The sequence below is a fragment of the Rutidosis leptorrhynchoides genome, chromosome 11, assembly GCF_046630445.1.
Source record: "Rutidosis leptorrhynchoides isolate AG116_Rl617_1_P2 chromosome 11, CSIRO_AGI_Rlap_v1, whole genome shotgun sequence".
Taxonomy (NCBI): domain Eukaryota; kingdom Viridiplantae; phylum Streptophyta; class Magnoliopsida; order Asterales; family Asteraceae; genus Rutidosis; species Rutidosis leptorrhynchoides.
In genome coordinates this window covers 45,393,331-45,421,320 of record NC_092343.1, presented here as the reverse complement: position 1 = coordinate 45,421,320, position 27,990 = coordinate 45,393,331, and the positions used below count along the sequence as shown (strand labels likewise).

The window sequence follows — 27,990 nt, the reverse complement described above, 5'->3', positions numbered from 1 at the left end:
TAGTTAACCAAATGCTCTCAAACCTCACGTAACCTAAACTCGTCGCTTGATTTTGGATTGAAAATAGTTAGGGTTCTTGTGTTTTTAAATTGGGGAAGAAGAAATTAACAAAAAATACGATTTAGAAACACAGAAGAAGATGAGGAATTGAATTGAAAAAGTTAACTAATTGATCTTGGGAGGAAGTAACTTCGAGTTTTGCTGCACAAGAATTGTGATCGAGTTTGAGTTACGATTAAAAAAAAATACGTTCAGAGTTCTTTTAATTTTGGGAAAAAGGAAAACAGATCAAAGGGTTTTTAAGAGTTATTTGTGTTATATATCAGAAAAACGAGATAGCTCAGCTGGTTAACACCTTGGTCATTACTTAGAAGGTCATGAGTTCAATTCTTGGTAGCCACATTTCTTTTTAAATCTATTTTTGAAGGACTGCTGTTGCAAAGTTAAAGCTAACGGAAAGGATTAACGAGGCTAAGAAATTTAACGACTCTCGTTAAAATTTCGAACGAAATTTTGAGAAGTTTACTGAAGTCATTCGAAAAATGTCTCTTCCACAAACCGCAAACCGTTCAACATCCGAAGAACCTCCAATACCAACAGATGATAATCAAAAACATCTAAATGGTCACGGGAGGAGCTCTTACAAAAGAAAGTGTCTACTCTTCAAAACGATTTAGAGAGTCAAGTACGGTTGTACAAGGAAAGTTAAGCAGAGCTACAAAGTCAAAAAGATTCTTTTCACAAGGAACGACTCAATTCTGAAGCACTTTATAATGGACTCAAACAGAAAGTTGTTCAACTCATAGAAGAAAATAAGACAATTCGAACTCTTCAAGCAGAAAATAGTTATCTCAAGTCCAAATGTGAGTTTGATTCAAAGACCATTCTACAACTTCACACTACTGTTGATAATCTTCAAACTCATGACCGAACATTAACTTGTGTCTTTGAAAAACGCATTTCTGATCTGCAACATGAGTTAGATGTTAAATTGACACCAACTCCTAAACCAACAATGGTGTCGATGGGTATACAAGTTGAAATCCCAGAATTCAATGAACCAAAGATTTCAGAATCAGTATGTACTTTTCCTACGGTTAAGAAAAAGGTTCATTCAACTGAGATCCCCAAGGTTACCCAACCTCACAAATTCGTTTCCCACAGACAACGAGTGTACTCCAAAACAAATAAACCGTTTTTGGAACCTACTTATGGGCTCAATGGAGAACTCACCGGATTTCGTGATCAATACGGATGGTTTCCTCATAAACCGAAGCAATCAAGTTCAGAAAAATCATCCATCAACTCGAACAAAACACCGTTTATTAACACACCTTCAAAACCACTCAAGTACTCATTCAAAGAGTTACTTTCTCTTAAGCCACGACCCGTGACTCAGGCTAAACCAAAACCTTTTCAAACCAAGATCCAACCTCGATGGAATGCAAGATCAATTAAACACATCGACCAGACCTACAAATTGTTCATCAAAACCAATGACAAATCAACCCGAAAAACCCACTACACAAACTTCCGCATCAAATCTCCGACACAAACTCTTCACAACAATACTTCAAACTCCCCATGTCCGATTGAGGAGGAGCAAGATAAGTCATCCTTCAATGGGGAGTTAAAGAAACTCATCAAACAAGCTCTTTCCTACACCCCTCTCAATTCCATCAAGACATATTTGGACAACGCACACCAAGGGGGATAAACAATGTCAAAACCAAGAGATGGTGTGCATTGTGATCATTCTTATCCGACAATAGAGAAGCTTTTAAAAGAAAAAGATTCTTCATTTTCAAACAACTGAGCATATTTCAAGGGGGAGAGTTCAAGACATCAAAGAGATCCTCAAGACCCCTGAGAGCACAAGAGTACGAAAATGATCAACAACAAATCACATCTAAGGGGGAGATTGTTAGGTCTAATATATAGATATGATTTGTTGTTGTAATAAGGAAGTATAAATACCTAGTTGCTAGCTTAGAACATAAGCTTTCCCTTCACTTTACACCAACACCTTCACCTTAACCTACACCTAGTTAACCTAATCCTCTCAACCTATTGTATTCTAATCTTGGCACAATGTATTGATTGAAACAGATTCAGATTCATCTTGTGTTCATCATCATCTATTTTCATATGCATTCATATACTTACAGCATATACGTATACATATACTATATGTGATATTCAATCAAGCTATGGAACACGAATTCAACTGAAATCTAATCTCTACAGTTACAGTTTTTGATAAGACGGAGGATGAAGAAAAGAAAAAGTTTAGAGAATATGCAGCTCACTTTAGCTTGAAGGCGTGGAACGAGGAGAATGTGAAGAAGTTAACAACAACAAGGAGGAGGAGGAGGAGGAGGAGGTTACAAGTTTGGTTTAAAATGTTTATGCTAAGTTTACTTAAATAATTAAGTTAGGATTTAATTAAATGTTTAGTCTAGTTTTAATTAATATTGTTATGTTATTAGCTTTGGAAGTTTTGAATCGGTATTATTATCTTTGACCGATTATTAGGTGTTGGGTTAGTCTAATTCCTATTTTGATGTATGCACGTTGGGTTAGTCTTCTATGTATTGAATTAAAGTACACGGCAATTTAATATTTCCTTCTATATATTTATTTTGTTTCTTGTTCCATATCACAACCACAGCCTCATTTTTTTCATTCGGTAATGTAAACAATTTATTTTGTTTTGTTACGGAGCTAATCCTACAAAAGTTAGTGGTGTTGGAAAGTTAATTCCGATTATTCAGAAGGACCAGGCCAGCAAGTTGAATTGTGATGCAGCAAGTTGAATTGTGATGGAGCAGATTATGGGGTCTTAATTTGCCTATAGACGTTCTCCGAGGTTCTCGTGTAAAATTTCATTTCTTAATTCATATAAATTGTTGTAGGCTCAAACACACACACGCATACATATTTATATTAACTGTGGTTGGATGAACTTTAAGCAGAAGTTGTAGGGGCATAAGCAATGATGTATGTAACTTTTCTTAGTTACATCATTAGGGAGACATTTAAATGACCTTAGTTTGATTTCTTTTTGTCCATTTTGTATGTTCTTGAACTGAGTTTGCCTTATGTAAAATTGATTACCACTAATAGCTTAGATGTGTTAATCATTTATCAGCAATTACAAGATGCGGCAAGTTTGACATGGTTACTTATGAATGGGTTAATTATATTAAAAGTCTTTTAAATGATGAAAAAGAAATGAGGTCTTGAAAATATAACTTGAGCACCTTTTGAACTCATTGATCAATTCATTCCATTTGGGCTGTTAACATTATAGCTTTATTTTATTTATTTAACCCGTTTGTAATAATACAAACCCAAAAAAAAACCCATTCATAAGTAACCATGTCAAACTTGTCGCATCTTGTAATTGCTGACCTGGTCCTTCTGAATAATCGGAATTAACTTTCCAACACCATTAACTTTTGTAGGATTAGCTCCTTAACAAAACAAAATAAATTGTTTACATTACAGAATGAAAAAAATGAGGCTGTGGTTGTGATATGGAACAGGAAACAAAATAAATATATAGAAGGAAATATTAAACTGTTGTGTACTTTAATTCAATACATAAGAAGACTAACCCAACGTGCATACATCAAAATAGGAATTAGACTAACCCAACCCCTAATAATCGGTCAAAGATAATAATACTGATTCAACACTTCGAAAGCTAATAACATAACAATATTAATTAAAACTAGACTAAACATTTAATTAAATCCTAACTTAATTATTCAAGTAAACTTAGCATAAACATTTTAAACCAAACTTGTAACCATAACTTTCATCTTGTTGTTGACTTACTTCTTCACAATCTCCTCGTTCCACGCCTTCAAGCTAAAGTGAGCTGCATATTCTCTAAACTTTTTCTTTTCTTCATCCTCCGTCTTATCAAAAACTGTAGCATCTCTGTCTTCTCTAATCTTTTGATATTTAAAAAAGAAATCGCAGGCATTTTCTTGTCTCTCTTCTTTACTTCTTGCTAAATAATCATCTCTCCATTCCGATAACTTACCCCATTTTTCTAATTTTCCATCCCACCACTCCTCATAATAAAACACTCTTGTCGATGGATCTGAAAAGACTGTCTTGAATCGATCCTCAAACCAGTCAGACCTAGTTGATTCGGAGAATATAATACCGATCGCTAAGCAGAGTCTTTGAGAATCGGGATCAATTTGATGAAATTTGTGAAACACCAGTGATAATTGCATCCAAACCATATAGTGAGAAATTAAAATTACCAAAGCTACAATATCGACCATCATAAGTAAAAAATTTATGTTTATGAGCAAGGTGACGTGTGAGAGTATACCTATGACGATGTTCGATTTTTTTCTCCTTATCCTATGCCTTGATTTTTGTTTCCCAAACACCATGCTTATTCTTTACACCTATATAGTAGATGTCAGAAGTTTTGAAAAACCAAATTAAAATTACCCTTCCTCGTCGAGTAACATAAACTTCAATCATTCTCTCGTGATGAGTATGGCCTATTCTAGCCCTTCTTACAAATGCTAAACAGTCGAGAAAATTATTACTGTTTTCAACTGGATTTTCAACGTCTATGTTAGCGAAATATCGAATTCGAGCTACAACATTATTCGGATAACGATCCGCAGGCATTTCCAAATCCATTTCCGAACAATGTGTGATTTGGGCTAAAGGAAATTTTTAGGGTTTATCGAGGATTTGGGCGATGTGTTTTGAGGATGGTAATTTATAGACAAAATTGCTTACTTTGTTCCTATGTTTTTCACTTTTTAACCGTTTCATCCCTCTATTTTAATTTATGCATTTTTGATCATTAAAAACATTTTAAAGTCTCAATTCAACCTTTGTTAGCATGAAATAAAATAATTTTTAATGATCAAAAATGCATAAAATAAAATAGAGGGATGAAACAGTTAAAAAGTGAAAAACATTGGGACAAAGTAAGCAATTTTGTCTATAAATTACCATCCTCAAAACACATCGCCCAAATCCTCGATAAACCCTAAAAAATTTCCTTTAGCCCAAATCACAAATTGTTCGGAAATGGATTTGGAAATGCCTGCAAGTCGTTATCCGAATAATGTTGTAGCTCGAATTCGATATTTCTCTGACATAGACGTTGAAAATCCAGTTAAAAACAGTAATAATTTTCTCGACTGTTTAGCATCTGTAAGAAGGGCTCGAATAGGCCATACTCATCACGAGAGAATGATTGAAGTTTATGTTACTCGACGAAGAAGGGTAATTTTAATTTAATTTTTCAAAACTTCTGACATCTACTATATAGGTGTAAAGAATAAGCATGGTGTTTGGGAAACAAAAATCGAGGCAGAGGATAAGGAGAAAAAAAATCGAAAATCGTCTTAGGTGTACTCTCACACGTGACCTTGCTCATAAACATAAATTTTTTACTTATGATAGTCGATATTGTAACTTTGGTAATTTTAATTTCTCACTATATGGTTTTGGATGCATTTATGACTGGTGTTTCGCAAATTTCATCAAATGGACCCGATTCTCAAAGACTCTACTTAGCGATCGGTATTATATTCTCCGAGTCAGCTAGGTCTGACTGGTTTGAGGATCGATTCAAGACAGTCTTTTCAGATCCAGGTACAAGAGTGTTTTATTATGAGTGGTGGAATGGAAAATTAGGAAAATGGGGTAAGTTATCAGAATGGAGAGATGATTATTTAGCAAGAAGCAAAGAAGAGAGACAAGAAAATGCCTGCGATTTCTTTTTTAAATATCAAAAGATTAGAGAAGACAGAGATGTTACCGTTTTTGATAAAACAGAGGATGAAGAAAAGAGAAAGTTTAAAGAATATACAGCTCACTTTAGCTTGAAGGCGTGGAACGAGGAGAATGTGAAGAAGTAAGTTAACAACAACAACGAGAAATAATTTTTTTCATTAAAATGGATATAGGGGTAATTATATAATTTAAAAAGGCTTATTTGTGAAGATAAGTTTGTTACTAAAGGATCAAATACGAACACTAGTATCTTCACGAGTAAGCAAATATCATTACATATGATTATGATTATGATCAGTTATTAAAAATACACCTTGGAATCTATACGACTTTAGACCGGTTCTAACTCGGATGACTCATTTCGGGGCTACTTTTATATTATTTTATTCTATTTATTTATTTATTTCTTTTCACTTTATCAATTTACATTTAAATTGTTAATTATCAACCAATTTTACTCAATTACCATCAAAATATGGACTCGAGTATCTTATACGGAGTAGCACATTTGCAAGTTGAGAAATTAATTGTAGCTCACGTGGTAGTGGTCTGCCTCTCTTAGCGAGAGGTCAGGAGTTCGATTCTCGTGGGGTGCAATATTGCACACAAGATTGTCCTTTAACCCTTGAATTCCACTCATGGGGTCTTACGTACATCGGGCAACAGTTGAGAGTGGGTTATGCAACTGCAAAAGATGAAGGCGTAGGTGGTTTAGTCCCGTATGGGTGATTCCAAACTGTTGTTAATAAAAATGAATCATAATCATATTTTTGTTATTGGTGTGACATTGTGTATACTGTTTCGGGTTCATGCAATTGTCAGGGTTCATGATTTAGGGAATTTTAGGCGAAGAGACACATGAATAACAGATAATTTTGAATGAATAATGGAAATGGAAGAGTTTACTACACACCTTGAGTTATATGCAACAATGACTAAGTCAGTGATTCAGAGCAACCACATGTATGCTGACTGACCTTGCCAACTGTCAAACCATCATCATCAACTCCAATTGAAAATAGAGATCTAGTGACTAAACTCCCAGAGTGCCCTCCATCAAACATATGTACCGCATGGTAATACATGGGGTTATACGCAGATCCATGTGCCCCAGGGGGCCAACTTTTTGCCTTGGGTCGTCTTCGCGCTAGGAAACTGGCGTTTTACATGATTCGGTTACAGTTGAGTACCTGAAAGAAACTGTCCTTAGTAAACCTATGAGTATAAAGCAACTTCATTTTTGATTTTTAATAAACCATCATGTTACATAGAGTTGTATAATAAGAAATTAAATACAAACTTCCAGTGGAAGAATTTTTTTTTACCTATCGAGTATAGTGACTTTTATATATTATATCTTCATTGTTGTTGAACTTTTGGAAAGAATAGAGAGCATTTGTTTTAAATAGCCATCTTGATGTTTGATACTTCCTTCTCATCTGATAACATCTACCTGAAAAATATATAAAAATATATATATCACAAATTCTTCAAAATGAACAATTAAATCATCGAAAGTCAAACTGCAGCCCATAAAAATGAAATAAGTCGATATAAAATATATGGAGACATATTCATAAATGCAACTCGAGTCAGGTCCATACAATATATTCCATTGTAGGTGTAATATCATCTTTAACACCATAATCAAGAGCTCCCATTTCACTATACTAAGAACAATCTTCAACACTAAACTCATTCATTCGTAGATGCAAACTATCATTGTCGATTCGCTAAACGATGATATTTTGCATACTTAGTCAGTTGTATGTGTATATATGGTCTCCTATTTAGAGAGAGCTTATTATCACTTGTAAACTATACCCACGATTATACAAAGCAACAAAGCAATAGGCATACCATTGTGCCAGTGAGTCCAACATGCACTTGCAGCGATAACTTTATATAACATTTCAGCAGTAAAAAAATATTTACGATGTGAAACAAAAAACAGCAAAACAAAAAAAATAGGTTCGTCACATACTACACCAACTATATTGTACTTCATGTTTTCGTATACAACTTACTGGGTCTAAATTAGTAAATAGGCGATCGTCGTTACTAAATGGCTGAATGCTTCTTGACTTTAAACTTCTATTGTATCAACTCCCCTTACTTTTGAGCCAGGTTGCTTGAAATTATGATTTTTCAACATTTTCTTTACATCGGCCAGCTATCTATTAACAGAAGTACTTCAATGCCTACCTGATATGGATGTTGAATCGTAAAAATGATAATTCATATATCATAAAGGATAATTCTTACGAAGTATAGGATAACTCATATATTAAAATCCCTAATAATTCACTGATCACTAAACAATCATAACCAACAAAATAGATATGTAGTCACATTTCCCACAGACAGTGCATCGAACCCCTTTGATGCATATTGTTTTTCATGTAAGTAAAATGTACTTGATACTAAAACAATCCAAGTTCGCATTTGTACATCGTAATAAAATAAAAAGATCACAAACCAAGTTTGAAACCTTTAGTTACCTTGAGATGGTACAAATGTTCTTAAGTAGAATCTGGAAAATGACTACAAAAACAATCGGACAGTAACAGATAAAAATTGGAAAAAATGACTCACCAATGGGCGGATAAATGGTAAATTAAAAGAACAATAATAATAACAATGGAGATGACAAACCGATCAAAACTGACAGAGAAGCAATGTGATTCTGAAGAATAACCCAAATCAAGTGCACCAGAAAACAACACTATAAGCAAACATTACGTAAATTAGAACAACTTACCTAGAAACGGTACAGATAATCGCAGCAAGCATAAAATGGATATTAACTGCACAAACATTTACAGAGTTATGCAAAGAAATTCGTAAAATAAGAAAGCGATCGACCACACAAATCATAAATTGAACATTAACCAAAGATCAATACCGATGAGCGTGAGAAATCGATAGATGTGCTGTATCGGGTGCGAATCGTTTGTGGATGGATTTAGGATTTTAGGGTAAAGAAGCTAAGAATGTGATTTATTATCAATAATAATAATAATACCAAGTCTCATGAGCTTAGCACGGTCCACGGAGGCAAAAAAAGTCTTTTTTGCCTCAGAGGGGCATTATCGTCTTTTTTCCTTCACTTTCATAAACAGGTACAGCTAATACACCACATGTAACAATCATTAAACACCAAAAAAATAAAAAAACCCTAACACTAAAACACAGCAACCACCACCACCGCCACCTCCGCCGCGGCCACAACGCCGCTCTTTACCACCCAAATAACCTCAGTCTTTTTCCGGCCACCACCTGCCTGAAACCGCCTACGAATCCTGGAACCCACACCAATAACTCCACGCTCGACCACCAACATGAAAGCAGAGTACCAGCACCATATATCTGAGTATGTTTTACGCAATGAAGCAATTAATCACCTGCCACCAACCATAAATCTGAGTAAAAAGAAACAAAAAAGAGGAGGGATGGGCGGTGGACGGCGGGTAGAACAGAAAAGAGGAAGGTAGCAGCGGTTAGAGAGAGTGACGACGATGGCCGGAGGTAACAAAAATGGCGGGCGGCGTAAGAATGGCGGTCAGCGTTGACCTCACCAGTGGCGGTAGAAGATTAGGAGGGGAGTGGTGTTTTTTTTAAATTAGGATTGTGAATTGTTATGTGAGAAAAAAATGTGAATCCTTAGATTGAATTGTAATGGTATAGTGAATCTATTTTGGTAGGTGAAGATATAATAAACTGGTACCTGTCAATCTCGTACCTAAAAACAAGCAAATAAACACGGAGTAAAAGAGTGGATTTTACACAAACCTATAACCCAAAATGGAGAAACCAAAAACCACATTACATTACATTTCCTTATACTAACTACATTAACTACTCCAAGTTCCAAATATTATTGGACAAAGGAACACAAACATATAACATATTCGAATATGATATATTAGTGATTAATTCTCAACGGGCATAAAAATCAATTTACATAAACATGATTCTTAAATTACATAATTAACATTAACAAAAAAGAAATTAATAACCTGGACGATGTTCGAAATCTGTACTTACTTTACATTATAACCATGAATGTAATACTCCCGTACACTAAAGTTTTCAACAAGTGTAAAACAGTAAGCATTATCGGTGCATGATTTTAGGTGATTCTTTTGCTATACACGGAGCTTTACAACATTTTTTCACTTTCTTTTTCATTCCGTTATTTTCTAACGTTCAATTAACCGATCAAAATCACCAACTGTTAACCGATCGAAACTACTCCGCAGCGAAGCGCGGGTTTGTTTTCTTCGTTTAGGATAAGAGATGAAAAACTCATGGTTAGCTAATTTAGGGTTTACGGTGTGTTGTTTTATGTTTTAAGAGATTTAGGGTAAGGGTAATTTAGGGATTTAAAAGAGACATTTTGATTTATTAGGTAATGAAAGTATGACATGACCATTAGATTAAGGGGTATTTAGAGGTCATTTTTAGATCTAATGGTTATGAAGGTGGTTTTTGAAATATTTATTACTTAATAATGACTCTCTTTTTTAAAGTATAGAGTGAAGTGAATTGATATTGCTTATTTTGTCTTTTATGTTTTTCACTTTTTAACCGTTTCATCCCTCTATTTTATTTTATGCATATGTAACCTTTAAAAACATTTTAAAGTCTCAATTTCATCCTTCATGCTAACAAAGGTTAACTGTGTCCGCTAAACTATTCACATGAGCAATAGTGAGAACAGACCCTAAGCTCATTTTCATGTCGCGCTGTCATTGGTCCCTTGAATTTCGAGCAAATTAATGGATGGAAAGGATTACAAATCTACTAATCTAATCTTATCCTCTCGTGTTTTGATAATGGAGCATCTTTGTTTCAACAATTTATTTGTAAGGAAATAGGTAGACGATAAGCTACCAAAACACTTGTTATGCCTCTTATAATTATAATATTAAAGTTGTACTTTTAACGAGAGAAGAGATAATATCATGTTTTTTACTTGTAGTACATAATCTTGGTATGCTTTCTTTACTTTGAAGGTGCTTAAGAATAAAGGTGATTCAAAAACAGTGGTTGCCATTACTCAGTTGAAAGATTGTTTTATATAGCAAAAAGTCACTTTCTTTAAAGAAGATACTAATTAAATCTTATGCTCTCATAGTCTCATGTTTTGAACTTTTGATAATGGAGCATCTTTGTTTCAACAATTTCTTTTGAAGTGAGTATAGGTAGACTATAAGCTACCGAATCACTTGTTATGCACTCATGTTATCTAAAAAAGATATCAAATCATTACAGTTTTTAACACACACACATTTGATTGATACTACTACTTCAAATAGCATATGCAAATTTAGACACAGTCTTATGTGGTCCATTTTATTAAAAGTTTCTGTTTGTTTTGAATAATTAGGTGGTGGATCTTGTTAGACGGGCTGTACCCCTTGCCCTAACAGCTGATGATGATCCGAGGAGGGAAGAGAAAAAGAAGCTACAAGCAAAACAGGAAGAAATTGATAGGCTGGCCCACAAACAGGTCCGTCGTATTCACTAGCATACCCCACAGGGTCGCGTTTTCACTAGCTCAAATCGGACTTTTCTTCCGTTTGACTTTCTGGGAATTTTCTTGGGATGTTATGAAACCGGTTGCCTTCTTTGCAACCACATCTGGCCTAATTGTGGGGTATGCTTATTTCCTTATAACATCAAGGGACCTCACATATCAAGATTTGATGAAAAGGCTGTTTTTGTCCCGAAGAAGAAAACTGATCAAGAAATATAATTTCGATGTTGAAAGATTCATCGAGTTACAAAAGAAATGCAGGTCGCCTTTAGATGCGCATCCTTCAGCAAAACATAATTTTGAAGGAGTGGAATTGGAAACTAGGGATCTGTTGCACAAGAACTAACAGAAGAGGTTTGACTTCTATTGACGTGTTTTGACCTTTTGACGATCTGCCATACTATTAATGGTACTATTAGGTCCACAAATTTTGCAAGATAAGATACTAGATACTTATACGTGATTGCCTATTTGTGCGTTTTGATACTTTTGAATTATGTTCAGCGCCTGTTTTAGAGGCTTATGTAATGCTTAAACCTGTCTTCCACTAATCATAGACCTTTTAAAGTCTTTATAGGGACTTGTTAAGCATTAACAGAATGGTTGTGGTATAATTTTAGCCTTGTTTTCATTACATGTTGATTCTTGTGATCAAATCGGCCATTTATTAGTTCGTTTTGGTTGTTTGTCATAGTTGATTGTACACCCTGAGCACATTTTACTTCACATGAAATTAAGATTGCAGTTTACATTATTATATCAGCTACCAACAAACATCGAGTGATTATTCGCTTAAGATCATGAAAACATATCTGTTCTTGAGATTCAAGTTGTGTATATTCCAATAAACTCCTGCTCCATATATTAGCTAAAAACAAACATATTTGCTCATTCCTTTATACGGAGAAGTTGATAACAATAATGTGTTAATTATATCATTATATAAGTGGATTACTACCGTATTAAACTTGGTAAATCTTAAGTAATTTTTCGCTCGTTTTCTTAACACAACATTGATAAATTAGGGGTGTTCAACGGTTTGGTTTTTGGTTTTTCGGTTTATTCGGTTCGGTTTTTTCGGGTTTGAAACTTATAAAATCAAAACCGAAAACCAAACCGAAACCGAAACCAAATTTAAATATTAAAACCATAACCAAAACCGAACCGAAAACCGAATTTAATTTCGGTTTGATTTCGGTTAAAACCGAAAAGCACTAAAAATAAAAATTCTAACCAACATAAACTTACATATAAATTAGGAATAACGGTTGTGGAATTAATTTAAGTATACAGGGTATATAACATGTTTATTGTATAATAAAAATATAATAATACATCAAACATAATATAAATGTATAAATATTATAAATATAAATATGTTTTAATATGCTATTAATTTGAATTCGGTTTTTAATTCGGTTTACGGTTAACCGAATTTAAAATTTTCAAAACCAAAAACCAAACCGAAAACTGAATTACAAATTCGGTTTCGGTTTCGATCGATCCGAAACCGTTTAAAAAATTCGGTTTGGTTTTTTTTTTGTTTGGATTCGATTCGATATTCGGTTTTTTTGGTTCGAAACTAAATGGTGCACACCCCTACATTGATCCACACGTATATAAGGTATGGGAAGGTCACGTATATAAGGTATGTGAAGGTGAGATGGAAGGTTATATTTTTATTCTCACATCCAATTTTGTGTTTGTGAGGTATTGTAAAGTGACTCGAGGGTTAAAAAAAAGTTGCTCTATTTTAGGATGGAGAAAAATCATTGCTCAACATGGTTATTTTCTTATTAATTAACAAATATAAATAAATCATCAGCAAAATTGATAGTTCAACAGGTTAACATGATCAGGTTAACACACCGTCACTAGACAGTCACCTCTAGTGACGTGAGAATTATAGTCAATAATATTTTGAAGTCTACAACACGAGCTTCGAATCCTTCTTCCTCTTTAGGCACTAAATAATAAGATACTCCTTCAGTTTTTATAATGTACATTTTTTGTATCATTTAATTGTGCCTTTAGATATGATATATTCAAAAATTGTCATTTTGTGTAAAATGACAGCAGCTAAATTACTTAAAACGGACAAAAAACTTAAGTCTCTTACTATTACGTGTAACGAGACTTGAATACTTGACATATAATAAGCTAAATTACTGCACTTTTAAGAGTACAACTTAAAACGCGTGAATCATCTACGATTGAAACCCAATGATCAAATGTTAGCAAAAAGATACTTCGCATAACTACAGCCATAACATCTATTTCGTTTCTAGTAAACTACTAATAGAACTTGAGAGATAAAAGCATATTCATCACCCCCATCACATAAGTTTATACACATTGTTCTTTTTATAGATCAAGATCTCACTCTCCATAAAAGTCAGAAAATCTACCACGACCGCTTCTGTAGATCCATTAAAGTGCTTCAATATGTCCGACAACGTAACCTGCATATTATACAAAACCAAACAATGAATACAAATTATACCACCTTTTAAATCTGATTACAATTACAAAGATGATATTTTTTTGGAACAATTACAAAGATAATAATGCAATCGCTATAATGAGTTTGAGCTTTGAACCACACATCTTTTTTTTGTTAAATTTAATTTTTTTTTTTTTTTTTTTTTTGAAACACGTATCTAACCCCATTAAAGTTTCTAATATTTTAACTCACCCCATTCTCAGAATTCTGATGCAAGTCTGAAAGGGAAGCTTCGGTAATCTCAAGAGGATGATTATCTTGTTCGAGTATATCAACCTTTTGACGCTTTCTTGGAGAATCATCGATGAGTACCGCTTCAGTTTTCTCACGTGGGTCCGCGTTTATGGCATTGTGCTTATCAGACAACTCTTCTGATTCATTAGAATCGTGTTCAGTATCTGGGTTAGCAGATAAAAAAGCTTCAGTTGACATCCCAAGTTCTTGCATTGTCAACCATGCCTTAATATGAGTGTAATCAACCTGATAAATCATGGTTTTGTTAGATAATAGGTTAGGCTCAAGTCCAATATGTGGGCTTGGGTCCGTTAGGGTTTAAAGTCATTAGGGTTTCATTGTAGAGGTTTAAGTCAACCCCCAATACCCAATCACTTTGTTTATTCTTTTATTCTAAGATCGTCGCATAATACAATGAAACCCTAATGACTTTAAACCCTAACGGACCCAAGCCCACATATTGGACTTGAGCCTAACCTATTATCTAACATTATCTAACAATGAAACAGGTTTAAGTCAATTAATGGTAATCAATACAAGGTAGAGGTATTTTAAACCATATATGTCAAAAACTAAGATAATAATAATTGTGTTAATTTTTTTCTTTTCTAAAAAAAAAAAAAAAAAATCAACCCATATATATCAACCTTATAATATTTCTATTTCAACCCATACATGTCACCAACAAAAAAAATTCAACCCGTATATATCAACCTTAAAAAATTCATTTATATATATAAAAAGAATCAATTTTGACACTACTTATCAGTCAAATGTTATATCTTGATGTGAAAAACTTTACCTCTTCTGGTAGTTGTTCTTTGATAGGTTTCAGCTTGTCTTTAGAGCCAACTTTTAAAATTGCAGCATCAATACTATCAGCAATTGATTTTGTAAGACCGATCTCTTTAAACAATCGAGGCCAGTCAATTACGCACCCCTCTCGAGCCGCATCCAGAACATATGCAAGAGCCGTTTGCACTTTTATTGGAGCCGATCTACCAGGAAAGTTCTAGAACAAACGTACAGATGGTAAAGATAAAGCATATACAATTTGATTGAAGTTAGTAAAGGTGGCAATTTCAACCCATTTATCATAAATGGGACAACGTGGGCTGTAATTTATTGCAAAATGTTCAAAAAATAGAAGAAAAGGAACTGGTCAAACGGGCATCAAGTCACCGAAAGTGTGTTTAATGCATACAACATTCTACATTATTTTCTGGAAACGCAATCTTGTACGAAGGTTATCTTTGTGATTTAATCAACACAACGGATATGGGTAAGAAAAAAAAACATATGAATGTTGATCCGTGTTGAAAATGACAGGTTACAACCAGGTTTGACCCATTATTCAACTCTCCGACCCACCCATCATGTCACGTCTAGAGATCAGTATCATTTAAACAGTAAAAAAAGACATGCAATATGATTGAAGTTAATAAAGGTGGCAATTTCAACCCATTTAATATAAATGGGCCAATGTGGGCTGTAATTTATCGCAAACTGTTCAAATAAAATAAAGCAGAGCATGAACGGTTCAAACGGGCAACAAGTCACTGAAAGTGTACGTTTAACCCACACAACATTCCACATTATTTTCTGGAAGCAGAATCTTCTACTAACATTATCTTTAATTTAATCAACACAACAGATATGGGTAAAAAAGGAACATATAAATGATGATCCATGTTAAAAATGACACGTTACAACCAGGTTTGGCCCATTATCCAACTCACCCAACCCGCCCATTATGCCACCTTGAGAGATTAGAATCACCAGTAAAAAAAAGGCATACAGCAATTTGTTCAGCTGAGAGACCATCCTCTTGCCACATTTTCCAAGCTCCGTATTTTGCAGGCGCCAAGTCTTTCGGTTGTTTCGGTACCGTGTAAGGTTTGCTGTTATTATTAGCTTGAGTAGCTTCTATGGTTGCAACACTATCCAAAGAAAGGTCCAATTCTTTTGAAAATTTTTGAATACTTTGAAGAAGATGATCTCCATACTTTGTAACAAGGTGCTGCATATTATTAAAAATAGCAGATAATAAATGTTACAGTTGAATAATCAGTAGTAATAGAACAGCTGCAGGAAACTGTTTGTATGTGATTATGCTGTTTTGAATTAATAAATCCAGATCATCAGTTATTTGATTTTTGCAACTTTGATTAATTTAGTAGTAACTAAAACAATAATATTACCAAAAATAGATCCTTTTCTTTTATAAAGATAGATTCAAAATATGGAAACTTTTTATTATATAATGTGTAAAATATATTTCAAAAGTTACAAAACACAATCTAGAACTTCTAACAATTACATATTTTAAGGTACTGACACTGTAGATGAGAATTTATATAAAAATATATAAAATATGTGGATATAATTTAATTGAAGATTGTAAAATGAACAAAATCAAAATTCCTTAATAAAAAAACTAAAAAACTATTTGGTTTTGTCTGACAAAGACCTGTTAATACCTGGTTAACACCATCAATATTTGCCAGCCTTGCTTTAGTAGATGGCCTAGTTGCTACTATTTTTTTCAATGTCAAATCACCACATATAGCATATCTGCAAAGTGAAAAGTGATCTTAAAAAAAAAATGTTTATATTATTCATATCTATTTCTAACACTAATTACAGTTATCTAAATATTTGTTTTACATTATAGATGTTAAAAAAAAATATAAACTTACGGGGCAGTTCCAGCAGATCGCGCAAGCTTCGCTCTCTCTTCTAGAAGTACTCTATAGAGTTCGGCCTCCGCCTATATAACAATTAATCAAATTTCAAAATATAATATTTCCCAGACTAATAATAAAAAGATAAAACCGATAAAACGCATCCAAGTGGCTAAACTGATAAAGAAAATTCAATATGTGTACAAGATACAACTGATGATAGGCTGAACATAAACATGAAAACATCTAATCACAAAATGGCTAATATGAAATGGGTCAGAAGGCTTGAACGGGTAAATAGTGACCCAAAAGTGTATTTTGAAAGCATTTAACCTTTATTAACTGATATGTTTCATATGAATTTGATCATGCTTTTTGCACACAAGACACATGTATGAGTTCAAGGATTTGAATTTTTTTTTAAATGTTGAGTTTAGACAATCCAGCCAAACCTGTACCACAAATGACTCTCATTTTTAATGATTTTAGAAAATATTAAAGTCAGTATGAGTCGGTCAAAGTCGGTCTGAGTATGTCAAAATCAGTCAAAGTCAAGGTTGGTCAAAGTTGGGCAAAAAATTTTAATATTTTTAAAAAATAAGTTTTGTGCCCTGTATTTATGTTTAATATATTTATGTGTATATAAATTGACATTTCCCGACCGACTCATCTCCGTCTCGCGACTTTTCCAACCTTGTTCCAGGCTTAGTGCAATAGATGCATAAAAATTTAACATAATAGACAAGTGAATGACTGAAGATGAGAAAACAGTTGACGTAAGGAAGGACAAAAATGTCATTTTAACTTACCTGTGACAGTCCATCTTGTCCTGAGCCAGCCGTGACATCACCATGACCACCTGATTCATCAATTATCGGCAAAAGTAACGGCGGTTGATGATCGGGCCTACATGACCTCAGAAACTTTACACCTTCTGGACTAACACTGATACATTAAAAAAAAATGTTCACAGTTTTATCAGTATTATTTTATAAACAACAAAAGAAAAAAACTTAGCTGAAACAAGTCAGAATAAACAAGAAAAGAAGGACAAAAGAACATTGTATATTTTAGTATTTTATACACGTATACAACTCAAAAAGGTTAGAAACATACCTTACGGTTCTAGAAAATTCTTTAACAGTCTCAACCAAGTAACCTGCATCAGATTGAATAATTGAACTAACGAGTCAACCCAAGTCAATCAAGTTTCAACCTTTTCCAGTAAATTACCTTTCTAACCCGAACCTATATTAACCCATTACCAAACCCGTCCATTACCCAACACAACTGTTACCCAACTCTAATTTTTGATACAAAGAAAAGGTTTTTATAACTGAAATAAACAGAATTACTTGAAAGTAGTGCATACCGAACGAAATTAGTTGAGATCCTAGTGTCTTCCACCAGTTCGCTGTAAAATCTTTACCGAGTCCATGATAAGGAAGATTTTCAAACTGGCTTTCAATTATCTTTTTGGCCTACGAACACACAAGAAGATTTATCAAACATATAACCAACTGAGCATTAAATATCAGGTGTAGTTATATGAGAACTTACACTATTAACAAAGACAAGTACATTAACAACGAGTAGTTATCACAGTATGTGTATGAATAGAGCATATAGGTTTTGCTACCGATTGATAAAGATTCACGTTGAAAAGGCTCCCTTTTGTACAGGTGAAAAATGTCTTTTTGATGATGAAAGAGATAAGGTCTTGAAAATATAACATAAGCTACTTTCAAGATTTTCGATCAGTTCATCCCATTTGGGCTGTTAACTTTATAACTTTGTTTTATTTCTCTAACCCGTTTGTAATAATACAAACCCAAAACAACCCATTCATAAGTAACTAGGTCAAACTTACCACCTATTGTAATTGCTGATAAATTTTTAACACATCTGAGCTAGTTCTTAATAAATTTAGGTAAGGCAAACTGATGCAGAATTGGATGTTATTATCAATGGGCTAATGATATGGCATGCTATTGGGCCTATTGTTGCTGCTCATGACGAGTTGGGCCTCATGGCCAATGTTTGGCCCAATACATGGGAAAAGTTTTTCGTGAAAGTGAAGCTAGGAAACAAGAAGTGGAGAAAGGGTCAAGGATAGTTTTAATAAGTGTTTGAGTTGTACGAGGATTTGTTTTCCTTATATTTATCTTTTTGTTTGTTTCCTCATTTTTAGCTACTTCCAGTATTTATGTTCCGTAATTGTTTACTTTTATGAATTGGTTATTTTATATTTATCTTGAATAATAGAAACAAACCGTGAAGGTTTATCTTCAGCTATACTGTGAAAGTTAGCTTTGTTATTCGTTAAACCGAGAAGGTTTACGCATATCTCATACGAGTGTTTTAGCCACGATCCTTAATATCCATTATGTGGTATCAGAGCCCAGGCATGGCTAAACAAGTTGAGATCGAGAAACTGAATCGCAAGATTCAAGAGTTGGAAGACATGCAACCTCTTGCGTAATATAGAGATGAAGCTTGAATATCTCGAAGTTTCAAGAGAGGTTCAACCGGATGACTTTGTTGATTTGGTTGATCAAGTTTTTAACATTTGTTGATTTGGTTGATAAGTTTTTAACATGGAGTATGTTCCCGAACCTTGTGTGGTTGAGGACACCGTACCCATTTACGATACTGACACTGAGAAAGATGAAGAGGAACAATACGAGTGTGAGGTTGAGGATGGTACTGAAATAAATGAATTTTACATCAACATGTACCATGGCGATGTTAAAATTTTCTGTTGTGAATATGTTCATGTTGTTATGAAAAACGATTTAACACAATATCACTTAGTTCTTGAGGATCGACTAGATGTTTCAGCCGTTAAATTTGTAGACTCGAGGACGAGTCTTTTCGAAGAAGGGGAGAATGATGCAGAATTGGATGTTATTATCATTGGGCTAATGATATGGCATGCTATTGGGCCTATTGTTGCTGCTCATGACGAGTTGGGCCTCATGGCCAATGTTTGGCCCAATACATGGGAAAAGTTTTTCGTGAAAGTGAAGCTAGGAAACAAGAAGTGGAGAAAGGGTCAAGGATAGTTTTAATAAGTGTTTGAGTTGTACAAGGATTTGTTTTCCTTATATTTATCTTTTTCTTTGTTTCCTCATTTTTAGCTACTTCCAGTATTTATGTTCCGTAATTGTTTACTTTTGGGAATTGGTTATTTTATATTTATCTTGAATAATAGAAACAAACCGTGAAGGTTTATCTTCAGCTATACTGTGAAAGTTAGCTTTGTTATTCGTTAAACCGAGAAGGTTTACGCATATCTCATACGAGTGTTTTAGCCACGATCCTTAATATCCATTACAAACTCAATCCAAGAACATACAAATTTGACAAAAGAAAAATGGGTCATTTTAATGCCTCCTTAATGATAACAGTTATACAACTTCTGCTTATAATTCATCCAACTGCACTTAATACACTTAATATAAATGGGTGTATGTGTGTGTGAGTGTGTGTGTGAGTGTGTGCGCGTGTGAGCATACAACAAATTATTTGAATCTAAAAGTGAAATCTTACACGAGAACCTCGGAGAACATCTATAGGCAAATTAAGACCCCAGTAACCACCACAAGCCTGAATGCAACCGATTAACAGAAACGCTTCTCTGGACACATCACTCTCCTCCTTAGCATCAGTGCAATTATCACAGTTTCCTGTAAAAATGGAACATGTTCAATTATTATCCCAAAATATAATCCATGAATAATAAATAAACTTCATTTTTATAACTCAATTCATAATCACTCAAAGTACAATCGAAACTAGTTCCTTTAAAGAAAAACCTATTCAATTATATAACTGTAATATATAAACATACTAGCTGACATTAACTCAATTCATAATCACTCAAAGTACAATCGAAACTAGTTCCTTTAAAGAAAAACCTATTCAATTATATAACTGTAATATATAAACATACTAGCTGACATTATTTCATAATACTCCCAAATTCATAGAATAAATATTAGAGTTTCACTGTTCATAGTTACTCACCACAATTATTAAGAGAAAATGTTTCCCCGAAATACTCGAGCAAAACTTTTCTTCTGCAAGTTGTTTGCATGCAATACCGTTGAGCAGCCATGAACGAATCCATTATACATTTCTTTTGTGTAGGCTGATCATTAAAGATTATACAATAGTAAGCAAATCCAAGTATAATGCATTAAACGTAGATTTTAACATAGAAAAGTACTTATATCAATGTTCTAAATTATACAGTAGACTTCAAACCATTCCAATTTAGTCGTTAAACTTAATATAAGTATTCTACATTGTCATATATGTCATAAAATAAAAACATACTTTGCCAAATATTTGAAATTGGTCATTGCATTGTAGCTAGATTGGCAAGGATCAACGTATAGATGTTGTTTAACATTACACTACACCTAAAAGAATATTTCAAAATTCAAACACCGACCCATTTACACCTATGCTAAAACAACCCATTACCCAACCAACCCATTTTCCCACCTATAGTTAACATACCGAGCTCGCATCTTGACAATAGAATTCAGCTTTTCAAAAATCACCCCTTGAAAAGTATAACCAGCAATCAGAAGCGATACCATCTCGACCACATCTTCCACTTTCTTGATAATAAGACTCCAAACTTTTGGGGCACCCGTAATGAATAACATGTCTTATATCGGGCTTATCGATACCCATTCCAAACGCAATAGTTGCAACCATAACTTGTAGCTCATCCCTTATGAAAGATCTATCAACAAGATACACATACACATTTAAATTAAAAAATATATTAAAACAGCCATGATTAATTTCAATATGAAAAAAAGTTTGGATAAATTTTAAACCTGTGTGACTCTTCACGAGCCTTGTTACCCATTTGACCATGATACATACCGGCCTTAAGTCCGGCCTCACAAAGTGATTTGGTAATCTAAGGAATCAAGATAGGTGAGAAGACATTAGTACTTAAAACAACATCAGATAAAGTCAATATCATAAGTCAATAACAAAGAATAACATCCACATGAATTCATAGATATACTAGAGATGCCATGCCAGGTCAGCAGATCGGGCAGTAAATCAAACAAGTTAGGGTTTAAACATGTCATTTCTGTTACCGGAACACTTTGTCCAAATATTATTACAAAATTTATATTTATATTTCCATATTGATTCAAGACTATAAAAAAGGTTAATGCTCTAAAATATACTTCAGAATGGTACCCGAATCCATTTACAAGTTCCAATCCATTTGACATGATTGACCTATCTAACCCATTTACTGTTTAGCTATTCTTTTATATTACCCATTTAACGTGTAGAGATAAACAGTTTATAAAGGGCTAACCTCTTGGACATCTTTTACGGTTGTACAGTATACAATAGTTGATTCAGCATTTGCAACATATTTAGTAATATTTGCCACAAGCTCATCAACAAATAAAGGACCACGGTTAATAGATTTCACACCATAGTAGAGGTTTTTACGATCAAATGATCCAATAGCAACATGAGGATTGTTCAGCCCAAGTGAGTTGATTATGTCATTGCGGACTCTGGAATAACAAAAGGATGTTTATTATTAGCACATGCTTCACTCGCAAGCATAACTTCTAAACCTAAAAAACACTAAAAGTGGAATACAAACATGAAACATCCATGTTCAATAAAGACAAACCAAGTAGCAAATCGCATACTTTTCTGTAGCTGTTGCCGTCAATCCGACAAATGGAACATTTTGTAAAACATCTCGAAGCTTATATAATCTTGTGTACTCCACCCTGTAAGCAGAAGAGTAAATTAATAGCTTAAACTTTTCTGACCCGACTAATGTCCACCAAATAAGCTACTTTTTTTAAGCTTGCTAAATTTAACATAGAATAATACTTGACTACATCAAAACAGCCACTAATAGTTACAAGTCATGTTGTATCTCAAAAGTGCAAAAAAGGATATGAAGAAACCAACCTGAAATCGTGGCCCCACTCCGAGATGCAGTGAGCTTCATCAACTGCTACTAAACAAATTCCCGTGTTAAGCAACCTCGACCAAAAGCTGCATTAGATATCAAAACGACTCAGAACATCATATCACGTTATTAATTGACTAATTGTAGTGCTCATAATAGCATATTATATTATTTAGTTACATATACTAATGTAATCAAACACGGTACTGATCATAATCCAGATTGAATTAAAAAAAAAAAAATTACAATCTTTACCTATCAGGAACAAAACATGCTTTCTCGGGAGTCATGTATATAATGTCGTATTGGCCACTCTCAGCATTCATTTGTGCACTGGTGTTAGTCTGAGCAGTAGAAAGATGCACAGCTTTAATACCTCTCTGTTTTAAAGCCATCACCTACAAACAAACACGATACGCTAATATTAGCATTTGCTCACCTATTATAAGTTTATAACTTGTTAATATAAGTTTGTATAAATAAAAATACCTGATCCTGCATCAGAGATATAAGTGGGCTTATAACTATAGCAGTCTTATTTGCAACTAACGGAGGCACCTGGTAACTACATTAAACCAATAAAAAAAATTAACAATTTTGTTACAATTTCCAAAGTATAAATGACATTTTTGTAACAATGCAGTATATGATACTTCTATTAGTATTTTTAGGATTATGATATAATTTTTTGCAACAAGTTCTATTTCATTTAGAGTAGATTAACTATTTGAAGAAAACTCAAACAACCAGGGACGAAACAATTTGGGGGAAGGGTGAGGAGCCCGCCCCCATTGCATTTTTCAGTGTAAAAATTTTGGGTTTTTCGACTTTGCCCCCGGTGGACTTTTTTTTTTTTACCACAAAACCTACATATTTTGCCCAAAATTCTCCAACTTTTGCCCCAAAACCTTCAAATTTTGCCCAAAAATCTTCAAATTTTGCCCAAAAACCTCCATAATTTCCTAAAAATCTCAATTTTTTGCCCCAAAACCTCCATATTTTGCCCAAAAAGTATCGCTACGGTTTTAAATTTTTTTTTGCCCCCGGTAAAAAAAAAAAAAAATACTAGTTCCGCCACTGCAAACAACAGAATATTATAGTGAAAACATAGCCCTAATATATGTACAAAAAAAATATGTATGTATAGTGAAATAATACCATAGAGACTTGCCACTACCAGTAGCCATAACAACCAAACTATCTCTTCCCTGCAAAATCTTCTCAATAATCTCCTTTTGATAAGGCCGAAACGTCGAAAACCCAAAATATTCCTGTTTAATCATAAATCAACATGAAAACATTACACGCATAAGTAAAAGTGTTCCTAATTTGGTGGACTGTATAGCACTGAAATCAAAAATTAGGGTTTATGCGTAACGAAAACAGTGTGACAAATTCATAAAGGAAATTGAAATTACCTTGAGAGTTGATTCCATTTTGATTGATTTCCAATCGTGTTGAATGAAATGACTGGATTGAATTAGAAACAAAATATTGTTCACTGTGAAAACCTTTTATATACTCTAGAACTTGAGGTTAGAATTAGGGTTGGATTTCGCGCCAAAATACTTCTGCGTTTAGTTGATTATTATTTGATAACTAGTTGTGTTATCCGGACGCCGGGTAGATTTTTAATGTATTTTACTGTGTTTAGTTTGTAAAATTATTTTGTGGCTAACGATCATGTCGTTGAAGCGCAACTCGAGTCGAACTAAAAGGTATAACCCGTCAAAGATTTAAATGGTATTTTACATCTCCGCGTTTCGCTATGGAATTGTCGACATTTAAAAAGTTAACGCAAAATCAACGTGTATGAAAAATACCTCAAATATTTATCGTTTTTTAAAAAACGTCCGTTTTGCCAATAGTTAGTGACATTGTGTTCCTAAAATTATTTCGAGTTTAACGATGTTGTCGGAAAAATTTAACTCGTTGCGAGCGAGAAGATATGATCTGTTGAATATTTGAGTGGAGTTTAGTTAAGATTTTTTATGAAAATAGTTAGTTGACACTTTACCCACTGTTTGGGGGGTCGGTTTTATTTTTTGAACAAATTTGGGGTATTTGGCAAAGTGGAAGGTAAAAAAAAAAGGCCAAATGACCAAAATACCCCTGACACTATTGATGAATAGTGCTACATGGTTTTATCTATTAGTTATATTGATAAATTTACGAGTCTAACCCACCCCGTTTAGTTAATATTAGGATTGGAAAGCAAAATCGTTGTCGTTAGGTGGCCGTCTAACTCTTATAAAGTCGTGCTTAGTAGCCTCCCGTTATACGCCTTCTCCCTATTCCGTGCTCCATCGGGTGTTATCAACTTGCTCGAAGGTATGAGACGTAATTTCTTTTGGGGCGGGGCGGGTGAACATACTAAAATGTCTTGGGTTAGTTGGGAGTCAATTTTGTTACCATTTGAACGGGGTGGGTTAAATGTCGATACCCTTAAAGCTAAAAATTTGGCTTTAATGAGGAAATGGTGGTGGCGTTTTCGAGTAGATCCAAATGCGTTTTGGGTTCGGGTAATCAAAAATATATACGGGAGGGACGGGGGGTTGGGTCAACTCAACTCGGGATACTCTTCAAGTACAGGTTCGGTCTGGAAAGGAATTCAATCCATTGCCAAAGACTTTGACAAGCTAAACGTAAATCTCTCAAATTCTTTTGTCAAAGTTGTCGGAAATGGAGAGAACACCTTATTTTGGAAAAATTGATGGCTTGATAACCAACTGTTGTGCGAGAAATATGAAAGACTTTTCAGGTTAGAGGTAAACAAGGATGCTCGGGTTGCGGATCGTGTTACTCCTGGAGGTGCTACTCCAAATTATTTATGGAATTGGTCAAGAAATCCAAGAGGTAGAACAAGCAGTGAACTAGCTGATCTTCTAGAGAGGTTGGCGAGTTTCAATTTTGTACATAGAGAAGCAGACTCTTGGTCTTGTGTGTTCAACGCAAACGGGAAGTTCACAACCAATTCTCTGTTCCATGTACTAAAAAAAAAATTCTGCCTGATGACTCTACAATGGCTAGTACACTGCGAAACTCCCTACCTTCTAAGATCAAAATTTTCGTTTGGCGGGCAAGACTTGGTCGGCTTCCGGTAAAGGTAGAACTTGATAAACGGGGTGTAAATTTAGACTCAGTTCGGTGTAATATATGCAACAATGATATTGAAACTATGGAGCATATGATACTTTCGTGTCCAAAAGTGAAGGAACTATGGGGTCGGGTAATGAGCTGGTGGAATTCGGGTATCAACATGTATGCTAATCGGGATTCAATGTTCTTGGGAAAAGGTTCGAGATCTGACCCAAATGCCTATTCGAAAATTTGGCAATGTATCGAATGGGTATGCGGGTATTCGATATGGAGGAATCGTAATCTAAGCCTATTCGAGAAAAAGGACTGGAGTGTCCCAATGACGTTAAACGAGATCCAAGTTAAAAGTTTTCAATGGATTAACAATCGCTCGAAGAATCCTTCCTTGGATTGGAATGTATGGTTGTCGAATCCGAACAGTTACGAGGACCATGGTTGACTTTCCTTGAGGTTGGCAGAAGTTCTCAAACTCGCTGCCATAATTCTCTCCATCGTGTTTCGTTTTTTTACTTTAGTTTTGTATAGGCTGCAATTCCTTTTTTAATTTTGGGCATATCCTCAATGCATTTTCTTGTATTCTTGTACTCTGTAGCTCCGTTTCTAATTAATAAAAAGTTGTTTGCCTTTCAAAAAAAAATATTAAAATTTACAATATATACATTAATAATTCGAGTACATTTTTATTTATTGTATTACAGTACTAGTTTATCCGTCATAAAAAATAATATTTACCTAATTATTATTTATGACAATAAAACATAATTATAATTATTTCACTTGAAAACAATAACTAAAAAAAGATGAGTGTGATACACCTATTCTTTTTATCTTAACTTGAGGATCAGATATCGATATCAGACATAATCGTTTTATTGCATACAATACATTAGTACATAGTTTTAGTACCGCTATGATACGGTAAAAGAAGGTACAATGTCTTGTGGTATTGAAATAAAGTAAAATATTAAATATTAAGATGACTTGTATTGGTTAAGATGACTTGTATTGGGGCTTGGCAACAGGCGTTGGATCCCAATCATCCACCAACAAATGCTTAATTCGGCTGTATTGCGACGTGACTTGGGGCAAAAATGAGGGTGTCAGTTGCCATTCAACGTAACAAGCAACACACATTGTTTTTTATTTTTTTAATTTTTTATTGTTTTAACAATATAATTTTTATATCTTTTTAACTATTTTATCAATTATATTTTAACACATCATCACAACACTTCTAACTCACACCAAAAACTCACACCACCAATACTCTGTAAAAAAAATCCACACATCCTAAGACCATTTATATCGGGGGTGTAACAACCCCGTTGAATCCGATTTGGCACCCCAAAAACGTCATGCGATAAGCTTAGACTTATGTTTATGGTATGAGATGATCGGATCCGACTCAAGAAAGCAACCCCTTTTGGGTTGGAAGGTTATGGTTACGTTTATGATTATGTATATGTTTATGTCTATGCTATTTTACCTACCATTAACTCACTAAGCATGTGGCTTACCCCGTTTATGTTGTAATGTTTCTAGGTTCTAGATGGCATCAGGAAGGTAAGGAATCGGCTAAGGATTAGTGGAGCATTGGCAATCTAGTAAGTGGTGTTGCAAGTCTCTTTGAATCTAGCTACATGATAACCGCTTAGTAACGCCTTGGGTCAAATGAGTATTTTATATGAAAGATGTTTAAGTTATGTTATGGGACCGAATGACATGTTTAAGTTTGAGTAATAAGACTTATGAGACCAACATGTATTTTTAGTTTGTTGATGCATGAAATTGTGGTTTGATATCGGCTAAAAAGTCACGTTTTCACACCTGTATTGAATCCCAAAAAAAATAAAGTTCCAAGCTTTATCTCCAAAATACCCGATTCATCTGTTAAAATTGAAGACCAAGTGATTACGAAGACGGTGCAAAAAGAATCAAGATAATCGGAGCTAAAACGAAGATTCTAGAGCGAATACGGTAAAAGACAAGAAACCAAGCTACGATCAAGGAAATCAAGTTACGATCCAGTAAAATCAGCAAAACAGCCTGCCAAACGAGCTTCCAAACGACTTGCCACAATGAAAAACGACTTGCCACACGGCCAAAACAAACGGGCATCAGAAACGGGCCACCCTTGCAAACGGGGCCTGCAAACGGCTTT

General features: G+C 34.1%; 2 protein-coding genes and 1 pseudogene across 2 annotated transcripts; 2 read left to right on the top strand and 1 right to left on the bottom strand.

The window, feature by feature from the left end:
* The first annotated feature begins 9,324 nt into the window (after positions 1–9,324).
* On the top strand, positions 9,325–11,675 carry LOC139874517 (calcium uniporter protein 6, mitochondrial-like; annotated as a pseudogene).
* A 1,990-nt stretch (positions 11,676–13,665) lies between these two features.
* On the bottom strand, positions 13,666–24,166 carry LOC139876914 (uncharacterized). Its single transcript, XM_071864315.1, is given in 20 exon segments — positions 13,666–13,791; positions 14,025–14,312; positions 14,869–15,078; positions 15,865–16,086; positions 16,547–16,640; positions 16,766–16,836; positions 17,560–17,695; positions 17,867–17,909; positions 18,123–18,231; positions 20,303–20,439; positions 20,780–20,903; positions 21,278–21,509; positions 21,607–21,692; positions 22,110–22,317; positions 22,459–22,542; positions 22,730–22,816; positions 22,986–23,128; positions 23,220–23,295; positions 23,889–24,001; positions 24,149–24,166. Coding segments are annotated over 20 exon segments (2,607 nt in total).
* Positions 24,167–25,752: 1,586 nt separating this feature from the next.
* On the top strand, positions 25,753–26,268 carry LOC139874516 (uncharacterized). Its single transcript, XM_071861941.1, has one exon. The coding sequence runs from the start codon at positions 25,753–25,755 to the stop codon at positions 26,266–26,268; it is 516 nt and encodes a 171-aa protein (XP_071718042.1).
* The last annotated feature ends 1,722 nt before the right edge of the window (positions 26,269–27,990 follow it).

What these genes read in the sequence shown, in the direction of transcription:
- LOC139874516 (XM_071861941.1), top strand. Translation starts at nt 25,753, where the DNA reads ATGGCTAGTACACTGCGAAACTCCCTACCTTCTAAGATCAAAATTTTC.